This window comes from Berghia stephanieae, chromosome 1 (genome assembly GCF_034508935.2).
Source record: "Berghia stephanieae isolate SIO BIC M18660-M18661 chromosome 1, UCSD_Bste_1.3, whole genome shotgun sequence".
NCBI classification, from domain to species: domain Eukaryota; kingdom Metazoa; phylum Mollusca; class Gastropoda; order Nudibranchia; family Aeolidiidae; genus Berghia; species Berghia stephanieae.
In genome coordinates this window covers 91482622-91503332 of record NC_088360.1, presented here as the reverse complement: position 1 = coordinate 91503332, position 20711 = coordinate 91482622, and the positions used below count along the sequence as shown (strand labels likewise).

The 20711-nt window shown below is 35.2% G+C and overlaps 1 protein-coding gene across 2 annotated transcripts in view; it reads right to left on the bottom strand.

Moving 5' to 3' along the window:
• Positions 1 to 20711, bottom strand: part of LOC144961835 (poly [ADP-ribose] polymerase tankyrase-like) — a 99105-nt gene that overhangs the window by 48676 nt on the left and 29718 nt on the right. For both annotated transcript variants that reach the window (XM_078894893.1, XM_078894897.1), the window contains exons 15-23: positions 16948 to 17060; positions 15428 to 15528; positions 13079 to 13235; positions 12477 to 12688; positions 10187 to 10286; positions 5893 to 6017; positions 5516 to 5563; positions 4516 to 4644; positions 1436 to 1585 (exon numbers count right to left, since the gene is read on the bottom strand). In XM_078894893.1, the coding sequence (XP_078751019.1) occupies positions 1436 to 1585; positions 4516 to 4644; positions 5516 to 5563; positions 5893 to 6017; positions 10187 to 10286; positions 12477 to 12688; positions 13079 to 13235; positions 15428 to 15528; positions 16948 to 17060 (1135 nt within the window). The remainder of the gene's footprint in view (positions 1 to 1435; positions 1586 to 4515; positions 4645 to 5515; positions 5564 to 5892; positions 6018 to 10186; positions 10287 to 12476; positions 12689 to 13078; positions 13236 to 15427; positions 15529 to 16947; positions 17061 to 20711) is intronic.

Here is a 20711-nt window from a genome sequence, read left to right as displayed (position 1 = left end):
TAAATATTTAAAAAAATAAATTAATAATAATAATAATAATAATAATAATAATAATAATAATAATAATAATAATAATAATAATAATAATAATAATAATAATAATAATTTATTTTTTTTAAATAGGGTCGGAATCGACATTGCTTCGAACAGTCAATATTAAATTTATGCCACAGACAGCACAGAATTACTGGCAAATCTAAAAATCATTAAACTATTTTTAGACTGATATACAAGAAACTTGCAAAATATATCAGGCTAATTGTACCATCCGTTAACTCAAATGAATACAAAGAAAATCTGCTAGATAGTAATACTCAGTCCTTGATGACGCAATTTTAAATCTCTCTTGATGACCTGACCAATCAAAATGCAGGATTTGTGACACACAAACACACACACACACCCAAGCACACACGGCCTCTTTACCCAATTCGTGCTAGTATGATAATCAAAACAGATAGAGTGCCTTCATTTCTCCTAAAATAATGCGATTTCTCCATTAATTAACAATGGTGCATCTTAACAGGTCGTTTTTATGGACATTCATTTATCGATACTGTGCGGTAGTCTTCATGATTCGTGTTCGTATAACAAAGGCATTGGGCAGAGTGTGTAATCCATTGCAAAAGATATTACGATATCTATACAATTTTGTTAATAATTTTTAAAAGATTATAAAACAAGCGCTGATGACGTCTGACTGAAATTTAAAACTACAAGATAGAAGTAACATTAAAGATAAAATAATCTTTTAGAAAGACATGATTGGATATCATAATTAGCTAGGTGGCTCCTTGGTGTAGTGGTTAAGCTGTCCGACTTGAGCCTTTAAAATACTGGGTTTTTATTTTATTGGGGGAAAAAAACATCATTTTTAATATTGTTATGGTCATTAGATATTTTTTAATAAAATTATTGTCCAATAAAAAATTGAAAAAAACAACATTGGTATTTTCATTATTGTTATCATAGTTTATGATACTTTATCGTTATCATCTATATTTGTTTACCTTGTCTGTTTGTTTGTTTGTTGTCATTTTTAGGGGGGTCATTTAAAAAAAAACTTTTTGTCATATTTAATAATAATAATAATAATAATAATAATAATAATAATAATAATAATAATAATAATAATAATAATAATAATAATAATAATAATAATAATAATAATAATAATAATAATAATAATAATAATAATAATAATAAAAAATAAATAAATAAATAAATAAATAAATAAATAAATAAATAAATAAATAAATAAATAAATAAATAAATAAATAAATGAATGAATAAATGAATGAATGAATAAATAAATAATAAAAACAATTTAAAAACTTTCAATTTTGTTCAAATCAATCAAAATATTTCATTAAACAACTGAATTATTGATCAAATTAAGGATTAAAGACTTGACTTAAAACATATTACTACTCACATTCTCAACCAGAATTTTCAAGATAGGTCGGAGATCGGTAATACAACATTTTTCTGCCATGAGATGTAACACAGTCTTCTCATCTTTGTTTTGTTCAGGAGTTATATATGCACCTTGCTCAACCATGAATTTAACAAGATCCACATTAACCTGCAGAATGTGTCATTATTGAATTAATATAAATAAATTCTTGAAATGAATATGTCATTATCCCAAGTTTAAATTTTGCTTTCAAAAAGGTAGACTGTAAAGCCAGATCAACTTCAAATAAAAATATGAGGGTGAGTCACAAAGTATAGAGACTCTGCTTATTGCTTAAAAACAAACTGTTTCAATACCATGCATCATACCTCAAATTAAAGCTTAATATTAGCCGAGTAAAACGCTACTTCTCAACATAGTCTCTGCCTCTCTCGATAGCCACAGTCCACCTTTTTGTAAGGCCACGTATTCCATCCTCTTAAGACAATTGAATGAATTTTCAACCAATTTTTCATTGCAGTCTTGGCTTCTTCATCATCTTCAAAGTGATGCCCCCTCATAACCTCCTTCAATGGACCAAAAAGATGGAAGCCTGAAAGTGTCAAGTCTGCTGAATACGAAGAGTGAGACAGCATTGTCTATTGATTACCTCCCTTTTCCTGACACGTGTGTGGAAGGACATTTTCATGAAGAAACAGTACTCGTTCCATCTCCAAATCCGTTATAACTCGTCGAATTCTTGCTTTCAGTCACTTCAATGTCTTATTTATACCTGCTATTTCATCAGATCTGATCAATGCTTCTGTCTTTATTTGATTCACTGAGTTGATATTGCTTGGACGGCGATCATCACAAGATTTAACAGATAAAGACATGGTTGAGGGGGTTTCAGATTAGGTGTGTGTGTGTGTGTGCTGCCAGTATAATTTTTCATCATGGTCAACTCGTCAACATTTTTACTATTCTCTAGCTAGATCACTTGTATGCTTAACCCTTCATATTCTTTGTTTCTCACTTGAAGCAGTAATGGTGGAATATTCCTCAGCTGTCCACTTAGTTAAGCATCTGCAATTTGTTGCTTTTGTTCCACACTTTTATTTTTCAGACCAAGCCGTGATGTTCCTCATCCCCTCATAGACCTATTCAAAACACCCACTACTACATTCTTGACATGGTCCATATCTGCTTTTCTTACATCTCTTGAGATTGGGGATCTTATTCGTCACTGAAACTCCTTTCAGCGCATGGCATGTCATCAGTAGAGAAAGACAGCTGTGTGCATTCATGAATGATGAGCTTTTTCCTCCTTGTCAAATACTCATACTCATAGTTCTTATAGAATCTATTCATTTGGTAAATTTCATGTCTTTTCAAAACATCATCTTTAAATCATCCTTCTACCATCAGTTTGTTCAGGTACATACAGACTGCTGAGCGGTGCAATTCAACAATAGGATGCCAATAAGTGGATGTCCAGCAATGGGATGAGGGTCCCAAAGCCTCGTTGACAACACATCTACATGTGCCATCATCTAAGTTGTCACCATTTGTCAGTGACCTACGGGTTCATGACCATTACCTCTTCATTTGTTATTCTTGTGACTCTACATACAAATAGTTTGTTGAAGATAATGCAGACTTAAACTCTATGTATTCCAAGGTATTCTCTTCTACAAGAGTTCGGCTTTGGATTGTTGTCATGAAGGCAATTATTGCAAGGGCTTATCAGCGATTGAAGGAAACAATTTAACAGGATGTGGGTGAATTAATTATTAAAAATGGGACTTATATTGCTCTTATATGGTGCATTTGATATATTAAACCTTTATTTGACTTGATCTTACAATTACTTCCTTTTTTTTCTTTGGTTCGATAATTTTATCTGGTTGACCGTTATTGACTGTGTTTTTAACTCGATCTCACAGTTATCGACTGCAGTATGACTATATATGTTATATCCATGAATAGTTTTAACACTTTTTTATTCTTTTAAGACTACCAAAGTAATCTGTGGAGGTTCAACAGTTTCTTATGATTTTTTGAAAATCGCATAATTTTGGAATTTGTCAATGATAGCCCCAAATTTCATCTCATTTCAAAAGTTTGTTTATTTCATTTGGTTAAGTGGTAAATTTCATTCAGTCTTTGATTTACTGTTTACTTTGGGGTATTTTTGAGCTTTCTACTACCTTTGGTTATATGTTTATGAATTTTTTAAATTTGCTAAATTGGAAAAAGTGATTGTTTCCCTTGATTGTGCAAAATAGCAAAAATTCAGTATTCGGGGCCCAATAGCTCTTATAGATTTACAATTGAAAGCACACAAGAAAAAGTAAGACAATTTAGTTTGAGATCACCTAAAAGTGTCATCCAGAAACAAACACAGTTCCCACTGAGAGAAATACACTCAAAATGTTTACAAAGCAATATATATTTAGAACAAAAAAATATGTAACAGTACAAAACAGATGATTTACAAGGAAAAAAATATTATCTCCCAAAACTATAACTATACATTTGACTGTTTCCATCCCAGTCAAGGACTCGGCCAGGGCAAAACTAAGTATTCCCATTCAAAGACAAAGACAGAAAGCAACTCAGAAAAGTAGATATAAGGGGATAGCGATGCAGCGGGACCTCCTGCTCTCCATGGGAGTACTTTTCAATTGACTTGGATCCTATCCAAAGGGTAGCAAAACATTTTTTGCTTAAATGCTAAAAAAAAAACATGATAAATTCCCAGCTCTATGGTCATTTGGTTATTAAAGAGTCTACGTATGTGCGGCTATGTGGTCTAGTGATATGGCACTCGCTTTCGGATCGGAAGGTCCTGGGTTTGAGCCTCGCTCGGCGCATAGTCCTTGGAGAAGGCTCTTTACTCACATTCTCTCACCGTACCTAGGTGTAAAATGAGTAATAGCGTTGTCTCGTCAAAAAAAATGTATTATCGCCTAACAGGTGTCATGACCCGTCCTACATGTTAAATGTTACTGTTGGCCAGGGACCCCTTGTAAAGCGCTTTGAGCACATTTAATGGATATTGCACTATATAAAAGCTCAATATTTTTTTTTTACTTAAAATATGTTGCCATCAGTACCTGTTCAATGGCAAGCATGAGAGGTGTTTTTCCCTCCTTGTTCTTCAGCTTTACATCACAACCTGCATTAATCAAAATCTCAGCAACCTTGACACTCAGTGCTTTGGCCTCTTCATCAATTTCTGAAACCTGTCGATGGCAATAAACAAATTTGATAGTCCTTGAGATAATGAGTAGCATGGTGAAAAGCTTTGAACGCAAGTGGTCAATTTTTAGAAAATGAGTTATCAAAAATCATTAAATCAAACATTTTTCTACATATTGATGAAATATTTTAATTGAAATCTCCTAAATATTTTATTTTAATTCTTTTTATGAAGGTAATTATTATACTTAATTTCAACTCTTGTCAACTTTGGAAGCAATTTTCTCAAAATTAGGGATTCACACCCTAGCCCATGCATATGACCATAACTTCATGAAAAATCACCCGATTTGCTTCAAATAAAGATTAAAATGCCCAGGAGACATTGGGCTTTCAAAAAATGCAAAAATACGCAAAAACAAAAATTTTCACCATATGACTGATTATGTCTGGGATGCACACAAATGACCTCTCCACGCCAATAAACAAATGAGTTATCCATTCAACATTAAATTACAAGAAAACTATTCTGGCAATGCATAATGATGATGATGATAGTAATGCTAACAACAACGACAATGACAACAATGATGATGATGATGATGATGATGATGATGATGATGATGATGATGATGATGATGATGATGATGATGATGATGATGATGATGATGATGATGATGATGATGATGATGATGATAATAATAATAATAATAATAATAATAATAATAATAATAATAATATAAATCTCATTGAAATTCTACTCCCAACTGCCAAAAAGTTTTTTAATTATAATTTTTTTCTTCTGTTCACAAGATAATAGTTCTTCAGATTTTGGTATTAACCTCAGAAGAAATAGCATGGTTCAACCAGTATTGCTGTTCCTCTTAAATTTAGATAACATAAAATAATACATACCCCATAAATGCTTCTAGTCTTGAGACTATTTTGTGCCAGATAGTGGAGCTGTGATGAAATGAAAGGAAAAGCAAAGGTTATAAACAACCTATACAGTAATGCTCTAAATTTTGCAATCTGAATTTAAATAAGTAATTTATATTTCTAAAATTGTCAACAATAACAATTTGCCAGTGTGCTATGAATATTCCAATATATTTTCTTTTAATCAATAAATCAAAAGAGTCAAATAGATTAAATGCAGATAACATTAGATATATCACTCTAATCCAGTTCCTTGAAAAGAGGATGATTGACAAAAGGTACCCACCATAATCTAATTTAATGAGATTTGACAGTAATATTCAAGATACCACTTCCTTAAGCATCCAACATACCGGGCTCATTCCTTTGACATCTACAATAGAGGCATCAGCCTTGCAGGTATCGATGAGATAGCTGATCTGATCATCTAATCCTGTCACCAGACGAGCTCCAGCAGCAACACTTAATAAGGTCCTTCCTAAAATATAGTGCAAGCAGAAAGGTTTATTTAAAAAAAAAAAAATTATGTCGAAAGTTGTGATGCATTGTTATTATTAGCAAATACAATAGAAGGCAGTAACTGGAATGCCACTAAATCTGAACCACTGCTTCATTGGATTAACAGTACCATCCTTCACTGACCCTAATCAGCACCCATCCCATTCCCCCCATTGCTTGACCTCAATATTCTGAACGTTTTTTATTTAAATGTAAATCAAAATAACACATGCACTTCCACATCAGTGCTGATGGTAACAAAAGTGAAAAAGGAGGAACACTGTCTATAAGCTCCACTGCATTAAACCCCCTCTTCAGAGCAATTGATATGATAAATTGTCATTGATACTCTAGCTAACTTCTGAAGGAAACTGTACCACACATCAACTTTCTCACTGTCAATACATTGATTGGAGTGGAGGGGGGAGGGGGGGGGTAATCTAATTTTTTTTAAAGGAGGAAATTCCTCAAAGATTTCGGCGGATCAAAAGAAAACCATCAGAATGAAGAATTGCCCATGCCAAGTATGGAGTGTTTCCTTCCTTCTGTTTTTAACTTGGTACAGTCAAGGTTATAAGCTCGTTTCAGTTCATGGTTCATTTTTTCTTTAATGAGTCTCTTACACCATTTTGACAATAATTTTCTAAATGCTGGTGTGCTGAACAAGAATAATACAGTATACATAATTCTTCATATATAATTTATACTGTTTAATGAATCAATGAATAAATTGGTCTGTCATTTGACAGCAAAATTGAGTCTATAACTTGGGTCTTTCTATATAATTAATATGCAAGTTGCTAGACTTAACACATTTGACCCTTTCAAGGAACAATAAAAAATTAATGAGCACAAGTAATAATGTTGAGACAAGATTGGAACTGACGAAAGTGTTGTAAACCATGGTACAACAAATTTCATGTGTCTTCAATCCGTTATGTAGACCTGTAAATGAGGTCTATAAAAATTGACTGAGACTGAAACTGAACCGCTCTGAAACTCTTCGTACCGTATGTCAGAAAAATCCAAAGAATCAAAATGAATAGTAAACAGCAAGCTCACTTGAGCAAAACAATGGCAGAAAACTAATTTATGTGGGAATTAATTAGGCTACTCACAATTGTTTCTTATAATTAGGTACCCACATCAGTGAAGAAACGGTCAACCGGTTTGTTTACAACATGAGGCAATCGAGATGTGCTTGTAGCAATCATATAACTTTCGATTTGAAGGTGTCTTCATAACGCACTTCCGGCTTTCGCATTAAACTTTTTCATACTTTTAGGTTCTACCAAATAAATGTGGTCAATTTGGCTTAGAAGAAACAGTGAAATTTATCGCTCGGCAGCTCAGTTAAAATTGGCTACCATTGGGATCACGACAGGTTTGGAAAGTGAAAAGATAATTTCACGAAGGCTGTGTGAAAATACACTGGGGTGTGTTCAGACACGGCAATTCTAAGAAGCGTCGCTGAGCCTTGGCAATATATCCATCGTAAATATAAACGGCCCTTGAGCTATGTGTAGCGCTGTGGAACATTCCTAATTACTTCACGGTCATTCGACTACGATTCATGAATTCTTTCTTTCTTTTTCATTTCTTTCTTTCCTTTTTTAAAATATTTGAATTTGACGAATTGACTGATTTCAGTTAATTGACTGAGAATTTACAGGTCTAGTTATGTTTAGAGGTATGAATTTATCACCATCAAACACGGTTATTCATTTTTTCCACAATGTGCATACCTCCTATTTGAAAACTTCAAAGTCAGTAACTGACACAAAATTCATCAGTAATAAACGGTAAAATGTCAGTAATACTATACTAAACCAAACCAAAAAAATGCTACATACAACCTTTTATACCTAAAATAAACTTTGTAGTTGATGGCCACCACTATAAGTTGGCTAAACTTCAATATCATGGACGTGAAACTTAGCAGTAGCATTTCGAGGAATTTTTTTCCCTCGTTAACACTGCTGTAACTTTAGGGGGAAAAAAAACATTTTTTCTAACACTGCAACCAAATTGCTGTGAAATCAAAATCCATAATATTTCTATAATTTATGTAAGTCCGTAATTGTCATCAAATTTTTGTAACAATTACGGATGATCCGTAAAAGTAGGCAGGTATGTAATGAGTGCTAATGAGATATTATCACTCAATTCACTTTACATCTGTCATGTCTAGACACCTGTATAGTCAAATGATGAAAATGAGAGGACAACATTTCAGACAAGCAACTTGAAGGAACTTCTTTATTACTATTGTTATAGCTACCAGAACAAACATATCTAGTCTTGATAAATTGTTCCAAATATGAAGGCATCCATGGAATTGGCTGAGTGGAATGATTAATTGCGCTGTTCCATTATAAGCAAGTTTAAATTTAACTGATAGAAAGACTATAAGATATACTAATGGATTTCAGAAAACAGTGACAATGACCAAATAATTTCTCTATATATTTGTTATAAATAATATGAAATTGAATGTAAGCTTCAATTTTATTACAAGAACAGATCAAATGAACGTTTCAGGTTTCCTTTATCAACAAAACAGGATGGATGAATGAAACACTACAGATGAATGAGATACTGTGGTCGTGACGTTGTTACGATGAATAAACAAAACATTCCTGCCAACCAATGTTTTATCTCATTCATCTATAGTGTTTCATTCATCCTGTTTTGTTGATAAAGGAGAAACCGAAACGAGAGTGCTGTTCTGTGTTGGCAGTTTTTGAAGCATGAGCTGAGAAGCTAACACAATCCCTGAATAACCTTGTCCATGAATTGTGATGATGCTTCCATTTTAGAGTGTCCAGTGTAAATGTCACTGTGTGGTAGGTGATGCCTATCGAAAATGTCAACCACAGCATTGAAAATTGTTGCCGAGTCTGCTTTGTTTAGTTCCACTGATGCAAGATGTTGAACCCTAATCGATCCTTGCTTGAAATAACTAACTAGGATTGAAAGGACCTTCCTATTAGAGCACATAGCTTCATCTATGTTTAATGAAAAAGGAGTGCTCTGAAGGTCTGCAGAAAGTGTCATGGTGATTGTCTTGGAAAGGCCAAAACGAATTTTGTAGACTGCAGATGAAGCACTTAATTTTAATCCAGACAGGGCCTGTTGATCTGTACTACATGCTTTGGCAAAGTGGACAATAACAGGGGCATGGGACAACGGAATTGAATTTTCTGCCATAACAGCTAAAATCATAGCCTCCATGGATGCCATTCTGTCAGCAAATGGCACCCTTGGTGCTGGTTTAGGCTCGGCTGGTACTGAAGGCTGTTGCTCCTGGACTGGTTTGACAGGGGATGGTTTTGACAATGTTTTGAAAATAGGAAATAAATTCTTTTTTGGTTGAGAAGAAGGCTGCACAAAACTACCAAGACCATAATTTGACTGCCTGATTTTCAACTGAGTGACATGGCTCTCTTGTCTTCAAGTGATCTTTAAGAGTACTCAAACCCTTACCTTTGTGGGTAAAGAGTGAATGACACCACTCACAACTGGCCTTTCCGTTAACGTTGATCTTCAAGATACTGTCACCAATTTTAACTACACCTTCTTCCTCGAGCCACTGAAGTTTAAATCTATTCCTACAGTCCTTGTCTATTTCCTTTACTGTTGCCTCTTCAGCTTTTGTGAGTACTTGATAACTGCTAGAGGCCATTTTACCAGATATAATCTAAGCTTCTTAACTTAGGTTTAGATTGAAATTAAAATTTGATCAGGACCTTACCACCACACGCGAGTCTACTAATCACAAACTACAGTTCATAAAGCATTTACTTAGCTCAGCTCAGGTTACCACTTCGATCCCGTCTAGAACGGTCAACCAAATAGATACAGAAGATTCTAGGCAGATTTAGATCAGGAATTGGAATTTGTATTCTGTGACTGGAACAACAGTTTAGATCCACAATGAAAGAAGACAACGCGGAGCACCAGGTTCGTGACTTCCACTGTTTTCTCGATTTGCATTTTTCACGAGGTATCTCGCTGGTCGGCTTGATTAGACTTCCACGCTTCGTGACTCACAACCCGCGACACAATCAGAGCGGATTTTCGGAAAATTTTACAACCACAGAATTTCACGGATGCGCGGAAAACTGTGATCCCTGGTAAAAGACTCACCTGTATCAGATCTGAAGTTGATATCAACGCCTTTATGGTTGAATAAATATTCCACCAGACCATGATTGCCCATCAAAAATGCAATGTTTATTGGAGTTGTCTGGGGACCCAAAAAAAATTGCAATTCAAAGCATTATCTAAATGCCTTTATTGAATGCACAACAAAATAAATTTTCAAGTATATCTATCACTATTGCAATCAATACAGGAACCAACATAACGTTAATTTTTTAGGGATAGAAGTATGTTTCTTACAACACTTAAGAATCCAAAAATTCCAGAACTAGATTTGAAGAGAAGCAATGTAAATAACTTGGCCTATCAGAGGCGAAATTTCCCCTCTGAATAGTTTTAGAAATATTTTACTCATGAGCTTAAAAACTATTCCAGTTTATATTCTCTTATGCAGGGGTGAGAATGACTGGTCATAAAAAAAAGAGGAAATTTTTCAGAGCGTAGATCATGACCCACCCATGCAACTATAACTTATAAATTTGATTTCATTACAATTTAATGAGATGCAATCCAAATGTGTCTGGCAGCAATTTCTGACACCACTCGGATGAATTTCAAAAGTTGAAAGTGTAATTACAACATATGGTGGTTGTAGAAGTGGTGATGTTAGAGATGATGATGTGGTTGTCGTTGTAGTAGTAGTGGTGGTGGTAGGAATGATGTGTAGGTGGTTGTGCTAGTAGGTGATAGGGATGATGATGTGTGGTTGTAGTAGTAGTGGTGGTGGTGGTGGGGATGATGTGATGATGGTTGTAGTAATGGTGGTAGGGATGACGATGTGATGGTTGTACTAGTAGTTGTGGTAGGATGATGTGGTGGTGGTGGTGGTTGCGGTATTAGTTGCAGGGATGTGTTAGTGGTGGTAGAAATGGTGATGTGTAGGTGGTTGAGCTAGTAGTGGTGGTAGGGATGATGATGTGATGGTGGTTGTCCTAGTAGTGGTGGTGGGGATGGCGATGTGGTGGTAGTAGTAGTAGTTGTGGTAGGTATGAAGATGTGGTGGTTGTAGCAGTAGTTGTGGTAGGAATGATGATGTGGTGGTTGTAGTAGTAGTTGTGGTAGGGATGATGATGTGGTGGTGTTGTGGTAGTAATGGTGGTAGGAATGATGTGGTGGTGGTGGTTGTAGTAGCAGTGATGCTAGGGATGATGATGTGGTGGTAGTTGTAGTAGTTGTGGTTGGTATGATAATGTGGTGGTTGTAGTAGTAAAGGTCTTAGGGATAATGGTGTGGCGGTGGTTGTAGTAGTTGTGGTAGGGATGGTGATGTGGTGGTGGTTGTAGTAGTAGTGATGGTAGGGATGATGATGTGGTGGTAGGGGAGGTGGTGGTTGTACTAGTTGTAGTAGGGATGTTGATGTTTGGGTGGTTGTAGTAATATTGGTAGGGATGTTGATATGGTGGTGGTTGTAGAGTGGTGATAGGATTGATGATGTGATGGTTGTTGCAGTGGGGGTGGTAGGGATGATGATGTGGTGGTGGTTGTAATGGTAGTAGTGTGAGGGATGTTGATGCAGTAGTGGGTCTTTTTTATTCTTGTATCTTTTTAATTGAAAAAGGCAGAATTGTGATACTGATGGGCGGAGATAAACCACCATTTAGGCTGAGGATTCTCGGCCCTGCTTATGACATATAGTGACCACTTTTCTATTTGGCTGCTTTCATTAACATTTCTCTAAAAAGAAAACAGCTAAGCGGTGAATCTTTTAAAATAGAACACAAGTCAACTCAGTGTCTTGACAAATTGAGAAGACTGCCATAACCATTATCTCTGCCAAGGGTTTTCCATAAGATTGTTCTTACTATGTGTTGAGACAGGGACATGTTTCTTTGTATGACAATGGGGTCTTGTATGGCATTCGGCTTCTGACATGTCAGAACAGGTTCGAGTCCCACTGTGGAGGCACAAAGCTGAGTCTTTGGAAAAGATTCTTAATCCCCTTTCTCTCACCATATTTGGGTGCAAAACGCGTTAGTGGTGTTCCTGGTCTTTATCAATCTCATCACTCTCAAAAAAAAATGTTTAATAGTATCCTTTAACATTGTGTCTCATCTTACATAAGTTTTAATGGGACCCTTGTAAAGAACTTCAAGCATATTAAGAGGATATCATGCGATATAAAAGCTCAGTGTTTTTTATATGAAAAAAAAAACAAAAAAACTTTGATGAGGGTCAACTCGTCACCAGTGTAAGGACTACCTGTATAATGAGGACAATTTGCCTTGAAAAGGAGAGTGTCCTTCAGGAAGTTAAATCATGGAAAAAAGCTTATTACCTGCCAATCATTTGATAGATCAGGCTTTGCTCCAGCATCTTTCAGTAGGAGTTTCAGACAAAACTGCCAACCATATGCAGCTGCGTAGTGGACAAGACTATTATTGGAAGAGTCTACTCTGTCAGGATCTGCTCCAAGTAATAACAAGTAAGATGCAACATTGGCACAGCCATTGATGATTGCATGAGTAAGAGCCGTTCTTTTCAACTTGTCTGAAATTATCCAAAGAGATTTTGAGGAAACAAATTGTACATTTGCTGTACTTAATCAAAAAAGGAACAATCAGTAAAAGGAACAATCAGTGAAAAAAACAATGGGGAAAAAAATCTTTGCAAATATTCAATCTGCCTAAGGATGGAGATCAAACCACAAGCAAACACCTTAATTTTACGAAAAGCATAATACACTCAACTTTCTGTTTTACATCATTATTACACATATTTAGATAAAATAAATAGATGAATAAATAAATAAATAAATAAATAAATAAATAAATAAATAAATAAATAAATAAATAAATAAATAAATAATTAAATAAATAATTTTTAAAAAATAAAGTAAAATAGAAATATCAATAACCAATACAATAACAACAATATTACCAAGAACTTCAATGCTGGCTCCACTCTGAATAAGCATGCGAACAACATTGAGATCCCCTCGTTGGGCAGCCAACATTAGAGGTGTTACTTTATCATGCCCTGCAGATAAAGGTTTGTTGATATCTGCACCATGCTTGATCAAGGCCTTTATTGCGTCCTAAAAAAAAATTCATTAAAATACAGTAAACAGGACATAATTATTACTGCTTTTTTTCTGATTTGTGGCTGTATCTCTATTAATATGTGGAATTAGAGATTGAAACTTTGCAATTTTATGGCAAATTTCTAAGTGAATATGATGAAGACATCAGAAGAGTTCCAACTTATATTGTTTTAGAGCTGTATGAATACTGTCAACTATAATTTGTTTTAAAATATATAAATTGATCATTTGGTATATTTCCAAAGCCATATGAAAAATGCCTACTAAATTATTATCAATCAAAAAAAGTTCTGAGGCCATGATTTCTGTTGTGTGTGTGTGTGTGTATGTGTGTGTTGAGAGAGTGAGAGAGAGAGAGGAGAGAGAGAGAGAGAGAGAGAGAGAGAGAGAGAGAGAGAGAGAGAGAGAGAGAGAGAGTGTGTGTGTGTGTGTGTGTGTGTATGTGTGTGTGTGTTTTACACAGAGAGAGAGTTAATTTACTGTGACAAACAGTGAAATTGGACAAGTCTATTTCAAAGGGGACAAAGATTATTAAAAAGTCGGAATTATCAACTGATTATTAAAATAAAATTTGATTGCAGACAAGGAAGGTAAACACCCCTCCAGTCACAGGACAATGAAAAAGTCAACGTGTTTGACCAAAATTGGCCACATTGAGAATCTTATTTTTTTTAATGTATCTTATTTATTTTAGCCTCAGTGACATTTATCCTAGTCTATTCGGTTTTTTGTTCATTAAAATCAATTAAGTTTATCAAGAAGTTCAGAGTCTTTGTGACGTTCTATTTAGCCATGTTTGAAATCAAATTTGGGCAGATCGATGTCTGGCCCTCTGGCAGACCTGCCTCGCTGATGTAATGTTGTGTGTCTGTGTGTTTGGGGGGGGGGGTGGTGCAATATGGCTGTCTCCTTTTAAAACTAATCGAAGAGCTAATTGGGTTGATGTTTTGTGATGATACATGAAAATTACTTATCAAATTCCAATTAAATTTGAGATATAAATAGAAGAACTATGCATTATAACTTGTAAACGGAAAAATCCCCCTCTTGATAGTTTTAGAAATATTTCACTAGATGGACAAACATCTATTTTTAACGGTCTTCTAGTGATCATAAAGTGTTTGCCATTTGACATAATTTTAAACGACCTCTTAATTAATTGCGGGGTCCCCACCAAATCCTAAAATGAATTCGCAGTGTTTCAAAAATTGGAAGACTGAAGAGCTAAATTTAACAAATAATTTGTAAAATTTCCACTTAAATATGAGTAATCATTCTTTAATAATTCATAGTAAAGACTTGAATTTGTCAATAAATTCTCACCTTAGAATACTACAAGCAGCATCACCATGATCACCAATACTACGTGTACATTCAATGACACTGAGTGTTATGAAGTTGAAGATGTATTCTTGTCATTTTGTTTTTGGCCTCATGTAGCAATAAATGTTTTTAGCCTTCATGAGAGGCCATTGTCAATCTATCAATTCATTTAATTGTAGTTTTTATTTTTAAATACTAAACAATGAGACTCCTTTACTTTGTGCTGCTATTGCATTGCAGCCAATTTGAAAAACAAGATTCTGTGAGCCACAGAGTAACACTTAAGTCTGAGCTCAGCATCTTTTTAAAAATAAGTAGAAAATCTAATTCTGATACTAATCTAGTCTGAATCTGTATCCTCTACCACTCTGGAGCACATGAAGTTAGAAACACAAAATGTCAAAAGAACTCTTAGCATAAGATCATAAAATTCAAACAGAAAATTAAAAATTCCGAAGGATCTGAATCTATGTGCACATATTGGCAGGTCTCAATCGAGGCCCAAGGATTTCCATTGTTAATGATGGGAGGATGAAAATTATGTGACTTTGACATTTCTCAAATAAGAACAACACAACATTTTTTATTTTTCTTAAATGGCTGACGGCCGGAAATAGAAATGCAACTAATGCAACAAAAACATATTCCCTTACTCTGATATTGATCTAAATGAAAGAATGGCAGCTATACATTTATATATAAGATACAGATAAATTGTCTTCAGAAAGTTGAATTTCAGCTAAGTCTTCAATTTCTTGTTATTATACTGATCCCGTTTACTGATTGAGGACCTCACAAGCAGGTCAGAATTATCTTGTTTGTCAAAGGAATCTAACTTATTTAAAGGAATTTTGGCAACTTACCACCTGGCCTTCTTTGACAGCCATGTGAAGAGGAGTGAATGAAAATCTATTTGCACGGTTCACACATCCAAGACCCCATTTAGGGTTTAGACTGCCATCAGCTGAGGAGACAGACAAGAAAATGTAATGAGCTTAATCATCCAAGAAAAAAATTATAACAAGGGGATAAAGAAAGAAAGAAAGAGATAGAGAGATAGGATTATATATATATAATATATATATATATATATATATATATATATATATATATATATATATATATATATATATATATATATATATATATATAGAGAAAGAGAGAGAGAGAGAGAGAGAGAGAGAGAGGAGAGGAGAGAGAGAGAGAGAGAGAGAGAGAGAGAGAGAGAGAGAAGAGAGAGAGGAGAGAGAGAGAGAGAGAGAGAGAGAGAGAGAGAGAGAGAGAGAGAGAGAGAGAGAGAGAGAGAGAGAGAGAGAGGGGAGAGAGAGAGAGAGAGAGAGAGAGAGAGAGAGAGAGAGAGAGAGAGAGAGAGAGAGAGAGAGAGAGAGAGAGGAGAGAGAGAGAGAGAGAGAGAGAGAGAGAGAGAGAGAGAGAGAGAGAGAGAGAGAGAGAGAGAGAGGAGAGGAGAGAGAGAGAAGAGAGAGAGAGAGAGGAGAGAGAGAGAGAGAGAGAAAAGAGAGAGGAGAGAGAGAGAGAGAAAAGAGAGAGAGGAGAGAGAGAGAGAGAGAGAGAGAGAGAGAGAGAGAGAGAGAGAGAGAGAGAGAGAGAGAGAGGAGAGAGAGAGAGAGAGAGAGAGAGAGAGAGGAGAGAGAGAGAGAGAGAGAGAGAGAGAGAGAGAGGGAGAGGGAGAGAGAGAGTGGGAGAGAGAGATAGAGAGAGAGGAGAGAGAGAGAGAGAGAGAGAGAGAGAGAGAGAGAGAGAGAGAGAGAGAGAGAAATAGATGCAAGATTTATTCCCATGTCTAGTCTGAAAACACCACAAAAAGTCACACTCAGACACAAGCACAGGTCCTTCATCTAAATGGATACACTATCCTGTTGCTATCGCCAGATCCAAGTCAAATGAATACTTGAAAATGAGGCACCATATAAAATACTGTATCACAACATCAAACATAACCATGGTGATTATTGTTTCTCAATTGAATTGTTCTCATTTATCACGTTTATTCATAATTTAAAATGTGAAGCTCTTATCAGGAAAATCTGTAATCCGGAGTTAGGGAATTTCTCAATCAAATCCAGAGGGTTAGCAGATCTGAAAATCGTTCCACGTCATAAACACAGAGCCTCATGAAAAAAAACAAAAAAGAAAGTGGAAGGATAGAAAAGATAATAGGGTGCTGACCATTATAAGACCCAACAACATAGGAGCCAAATTTACCCTGCCCTATAGGAAAAATAGGTTTGAATTATAGAATGACAATATGTGCTCTTGAGAAACATGATAACTAGATTTGCCAGCAAAAGAAAGACAATTTTAAGAGTTGCACCACTGCAGTCGGCTTGTTCCAAAATATATTTCAATAAAGAAAACACCTCACCACTTCCATGGGCATGCTTCATAAGTACATCAATATTTTTAGATCTCCCACTTCGGCTGGCATAATGTATAGGGATGTCTCCAGAAGTGTCGGCTTCATATGGATTAGCATTTCTGAAAGAGAATTTCAATTTATATTTTTACAAACTTTAAACCTTTCAAAGACTTTTCAAAAACTTCCAATTATAAATCAAAAAGAAAGCACTATTCAAGAGCTCAACAAAATCCATGACACGAAATGACTGATTGTTACCCAAAAGTAATTCCTCTACAGACCATAAAAACATGGGTATAATAATATGCTTGTTAAAACTCATACAACTTTCCGACACATCAATTGTGTCTAATAAAAGAAAAAAATAAATTTAGCTTTAAAAGCATCAGGAATATTTTCGACTCTTTCCCAATGTAATTGAATCATAGGCTCTGATGTATTTTCAATTTCAGACAGCACAAATTCCAAGGAAATTGATACAAAATTTATCACTGAAACAAATTTTCAAGGGAAAGTAAAACACAAATGTAGTTCCAAGACATAAGGATATTTTGTATCCGTTTGAACAATACTTTAATAATAACCTAACTGTAAACAGCTGCACAAAATCAGAAAACCCATTGGTGACAAGAGTCATTACTCCCGATGGAATGAGTCAAGGGGAAAAAATCTAAATTTTGTGGATGATAACAGAACGGCTGAGAGGTAAATATTAAAGATTCTTCAAAAAACAGAGACATTGGTTTGGTAAATATAATACCCAGGTAAAATACATGAAGCAGTGATGATACTGGCAAAAAGTCATAAACAAAGAAAATATTCAAAAATAAACCTCAACTGGATCATCGTGTTTCTGTGCTCTTCAGTTTTTCAACATTTTTACTTGATTTCAGAAATTTATTATTTGGATTTTTACATCATTGTGACTGTGATCATGTGCTGTATATTTTTAAAAATTAATTTTGGACAGTTTTAACAGAGAATTTTAAAGCAATCTACAAATATTTTTATACCGGTCCCAAGGTGAAGAACCGTTGGCGGTCAAGTTGGCGGTCCTCACTTCTTATCTTTCTATTTGAACGGTCCAGTGATTCTAGTTTCTTTACTGCCTTTTCTCGGTTCTTTTGCCTAGGTCGTTCGCCTAACCACCCATCCCACTTAATTAATCGCACCAACCCCCTCTTGCACATACGCCCTCCTGTGTGTGTGGTGGGGTAAGAGGGGCCGCGAGACGCCTTGGACGATTCCATTACTCGGGGTAAATTTCCTAATTTACTACACACTAATCATCGCAATGACAATGATCTATTTTGACGACATAACCCCTCTTCTCTAATGTGTTATTCTTTGAAATGAATGTGACTACTATAAGATGTGTGTTTGTGTCAGGCCTGTAAATGGTTGGTGAAAAAATTGTCGGAACTTTTTGGAACGCGAAAATAGACACAACAGGACAAAAATATGGACACAACACAGATATGACACGTCAATTGACTAGTCAAATCATGTCACTTTCCCCTACTTATTTATAACGAGATCCTTATTTTATGGTATCAAAAAGAAATCCCAATTATTTGAGGTCCCAGGTCTGAGTTAGTTGTAAAATGAAAGGAAGAGAACAATTCCTACCCTTTTGAAGGATGTGTAGGTATCTAGACGTCTAGTGCTCGACACGGGAAGCTGCATATCTTCGCTCCTATTTGTGTTAAATGATTACGCTGATTCTTTCGTTTATTTGGATTAATTCTTATAGAAGAAGAAGAAGAAGAAGAAGAAGAAGAAAGAAGAAGAGAAGAAGAAGAAGAAGAAGAAGAAGAAGAAGAAGAAGAAGAAGAAAGGAGAAGAAGAAGAAGAGAAGAAGAAGAAGAAGAAGAAGAAGAGAAGAAGAAGAAGAAAGAGAAGAAGAAGAAGAAGAGAAGAAGAAGAAGAAGAAGAAGAAGAAGAGAGAAGAAGAAGAGAAGAAGAAGAAGAAGAAAGAAGAAGAAGAAGAAGAAGAAGAAAGAGAAGAAGAAGAGAAGAAGAAGAAGAAGGAAGAAGAAAGAAGAGAGAAAGAAGAAGAAGAAGAAGAAGAAGGAAGAAGAAGAAGAAGAAGAAGAAGAAGAAGAAGAAGAAGAAGAAGAAGAAAGAAGAAGAAGAAGAAGAGAAGAAGAGAAGAAAGAAGAAGAAAAGAAGAAGAAGAAGAAGAAGAAGAAGAAGAGAAGAGAAGAAGAAGAAGAAGAAGAAGAAGAAGAAAGAAGATAAGAAGAAGAAGAAGAAAGAAGAAGAAGAAGAAGAAAGAAGAAGAAGAGAAGAAGAAGAAAGAAGAAGAAGAAGAAGAAGAAGAAGAAGAAGAAGAAAGAAGAAGAGAAGAAGAAAGAAGAGAAGAAGAAGAAAGAAGAAGAAGAAGAAGAAGAAGAAGAAGAAAAGAAGAAGAAGAAGAAGAAGAAGAAAGAAGAAGAAGAGAAGGAAGAAGAAGAAAGAAGAAGAAGAAGAAGAAGAAGAAGAAGAAGAAGAAGAAGAAGAAGAAGAAGAAGAAGAAGAAGAAGAAGAAGAAGAAGAAGAAGAGGAGGAGGAGGAGGAGGAGGTGGTGAGGTGGTGTGAGAGCTTTCGAAGAAGAATACATATTTCGAAGAAAAATAATTATTTCGCATTATTTTTTTTTTTCCGTCTCACATCGGGACAGAACCAAAGAAATATAGAGACTGAGAAATAAGTACCGGAGATATGCATGTGTGTCGGTAGCAAAATAGAGAGAAACCTTCCAGTCCGGTTCGACACACTTCTGTGTGTGCGTTATTTACTGACTAGGTGTGTGTGTGTGAAGACGACTCGCACGAACTTCACGACCTCTCTCTCGCTGGCTGTGGCACAGTAGCCAGGCAGTGAATACATACACGTCTAGCGGAGCGTGTAGGTGGCATGATAATATTATAGCTAACTGATAGACGGCATGTTTTGTCTTTGATGCGACAAATAAAAAGTTTTTTTGTTTTGTTTTTTTTAAGTCGGCATTTGAAACGGAATAAAATCTAATTTTTTCGAGGAACGAAATAAAAGTCTTTTATTTTCTTTTTTATTGGTTCTGTTCTTTGGAGTTACGAATTTTATTTTTACTATTATCTTTTTTTTTTTTAAGCACTTATAGAGCAAAATCGTACTGTCGGAACTCCGACAATAGACGGAGGATTTACAGGCCTGTTGTGTGTATGTGTGTGTTCGTGTGTGTGTTTCGAACCTAGCTGGTCCGATTTTTTTCTTTTGGCTATCTGTTGTCACCACTTCTTTCTATCGCGTTGTTGTCATTTGATGATACAATAATATTTTTATTTCGTTTGGTGTTTTAACTAATCAAATTATACAAGTTTCACATACTATAGCTTTCTTCAAAAATAACAATTATAACGTCTGTATTTTTAAAAACCACAATTAGATTATTTGGGGGGCCCGATAGTTGATAGAGCACTCTCTTTACACACAAGGGGCCAGAGATTGATCCCGGATGCAGTCGAGCTTTTTTTTCTTCTGATCTCTGTCTATTCAGCAGTGAATGGGTAGCTGGGTTTGTTAGATCTGGCGAAAAGTACTTTGGGATAGACAGCGTCCTATCCAAAGATAGAAATATTTTTTTTTAATAAAAAAAAAAAACAAAAAAACTTTAGCTTTTATATAGTGCAATATCCACTAAATGTGCTCAAAGCACTTGACAACTGGTCCCTGACTAATAGCAACACGTAACACGTAGAACGAGACATGTAGACGATGTTACAATTTTTTCCGACAGAGACAACAAT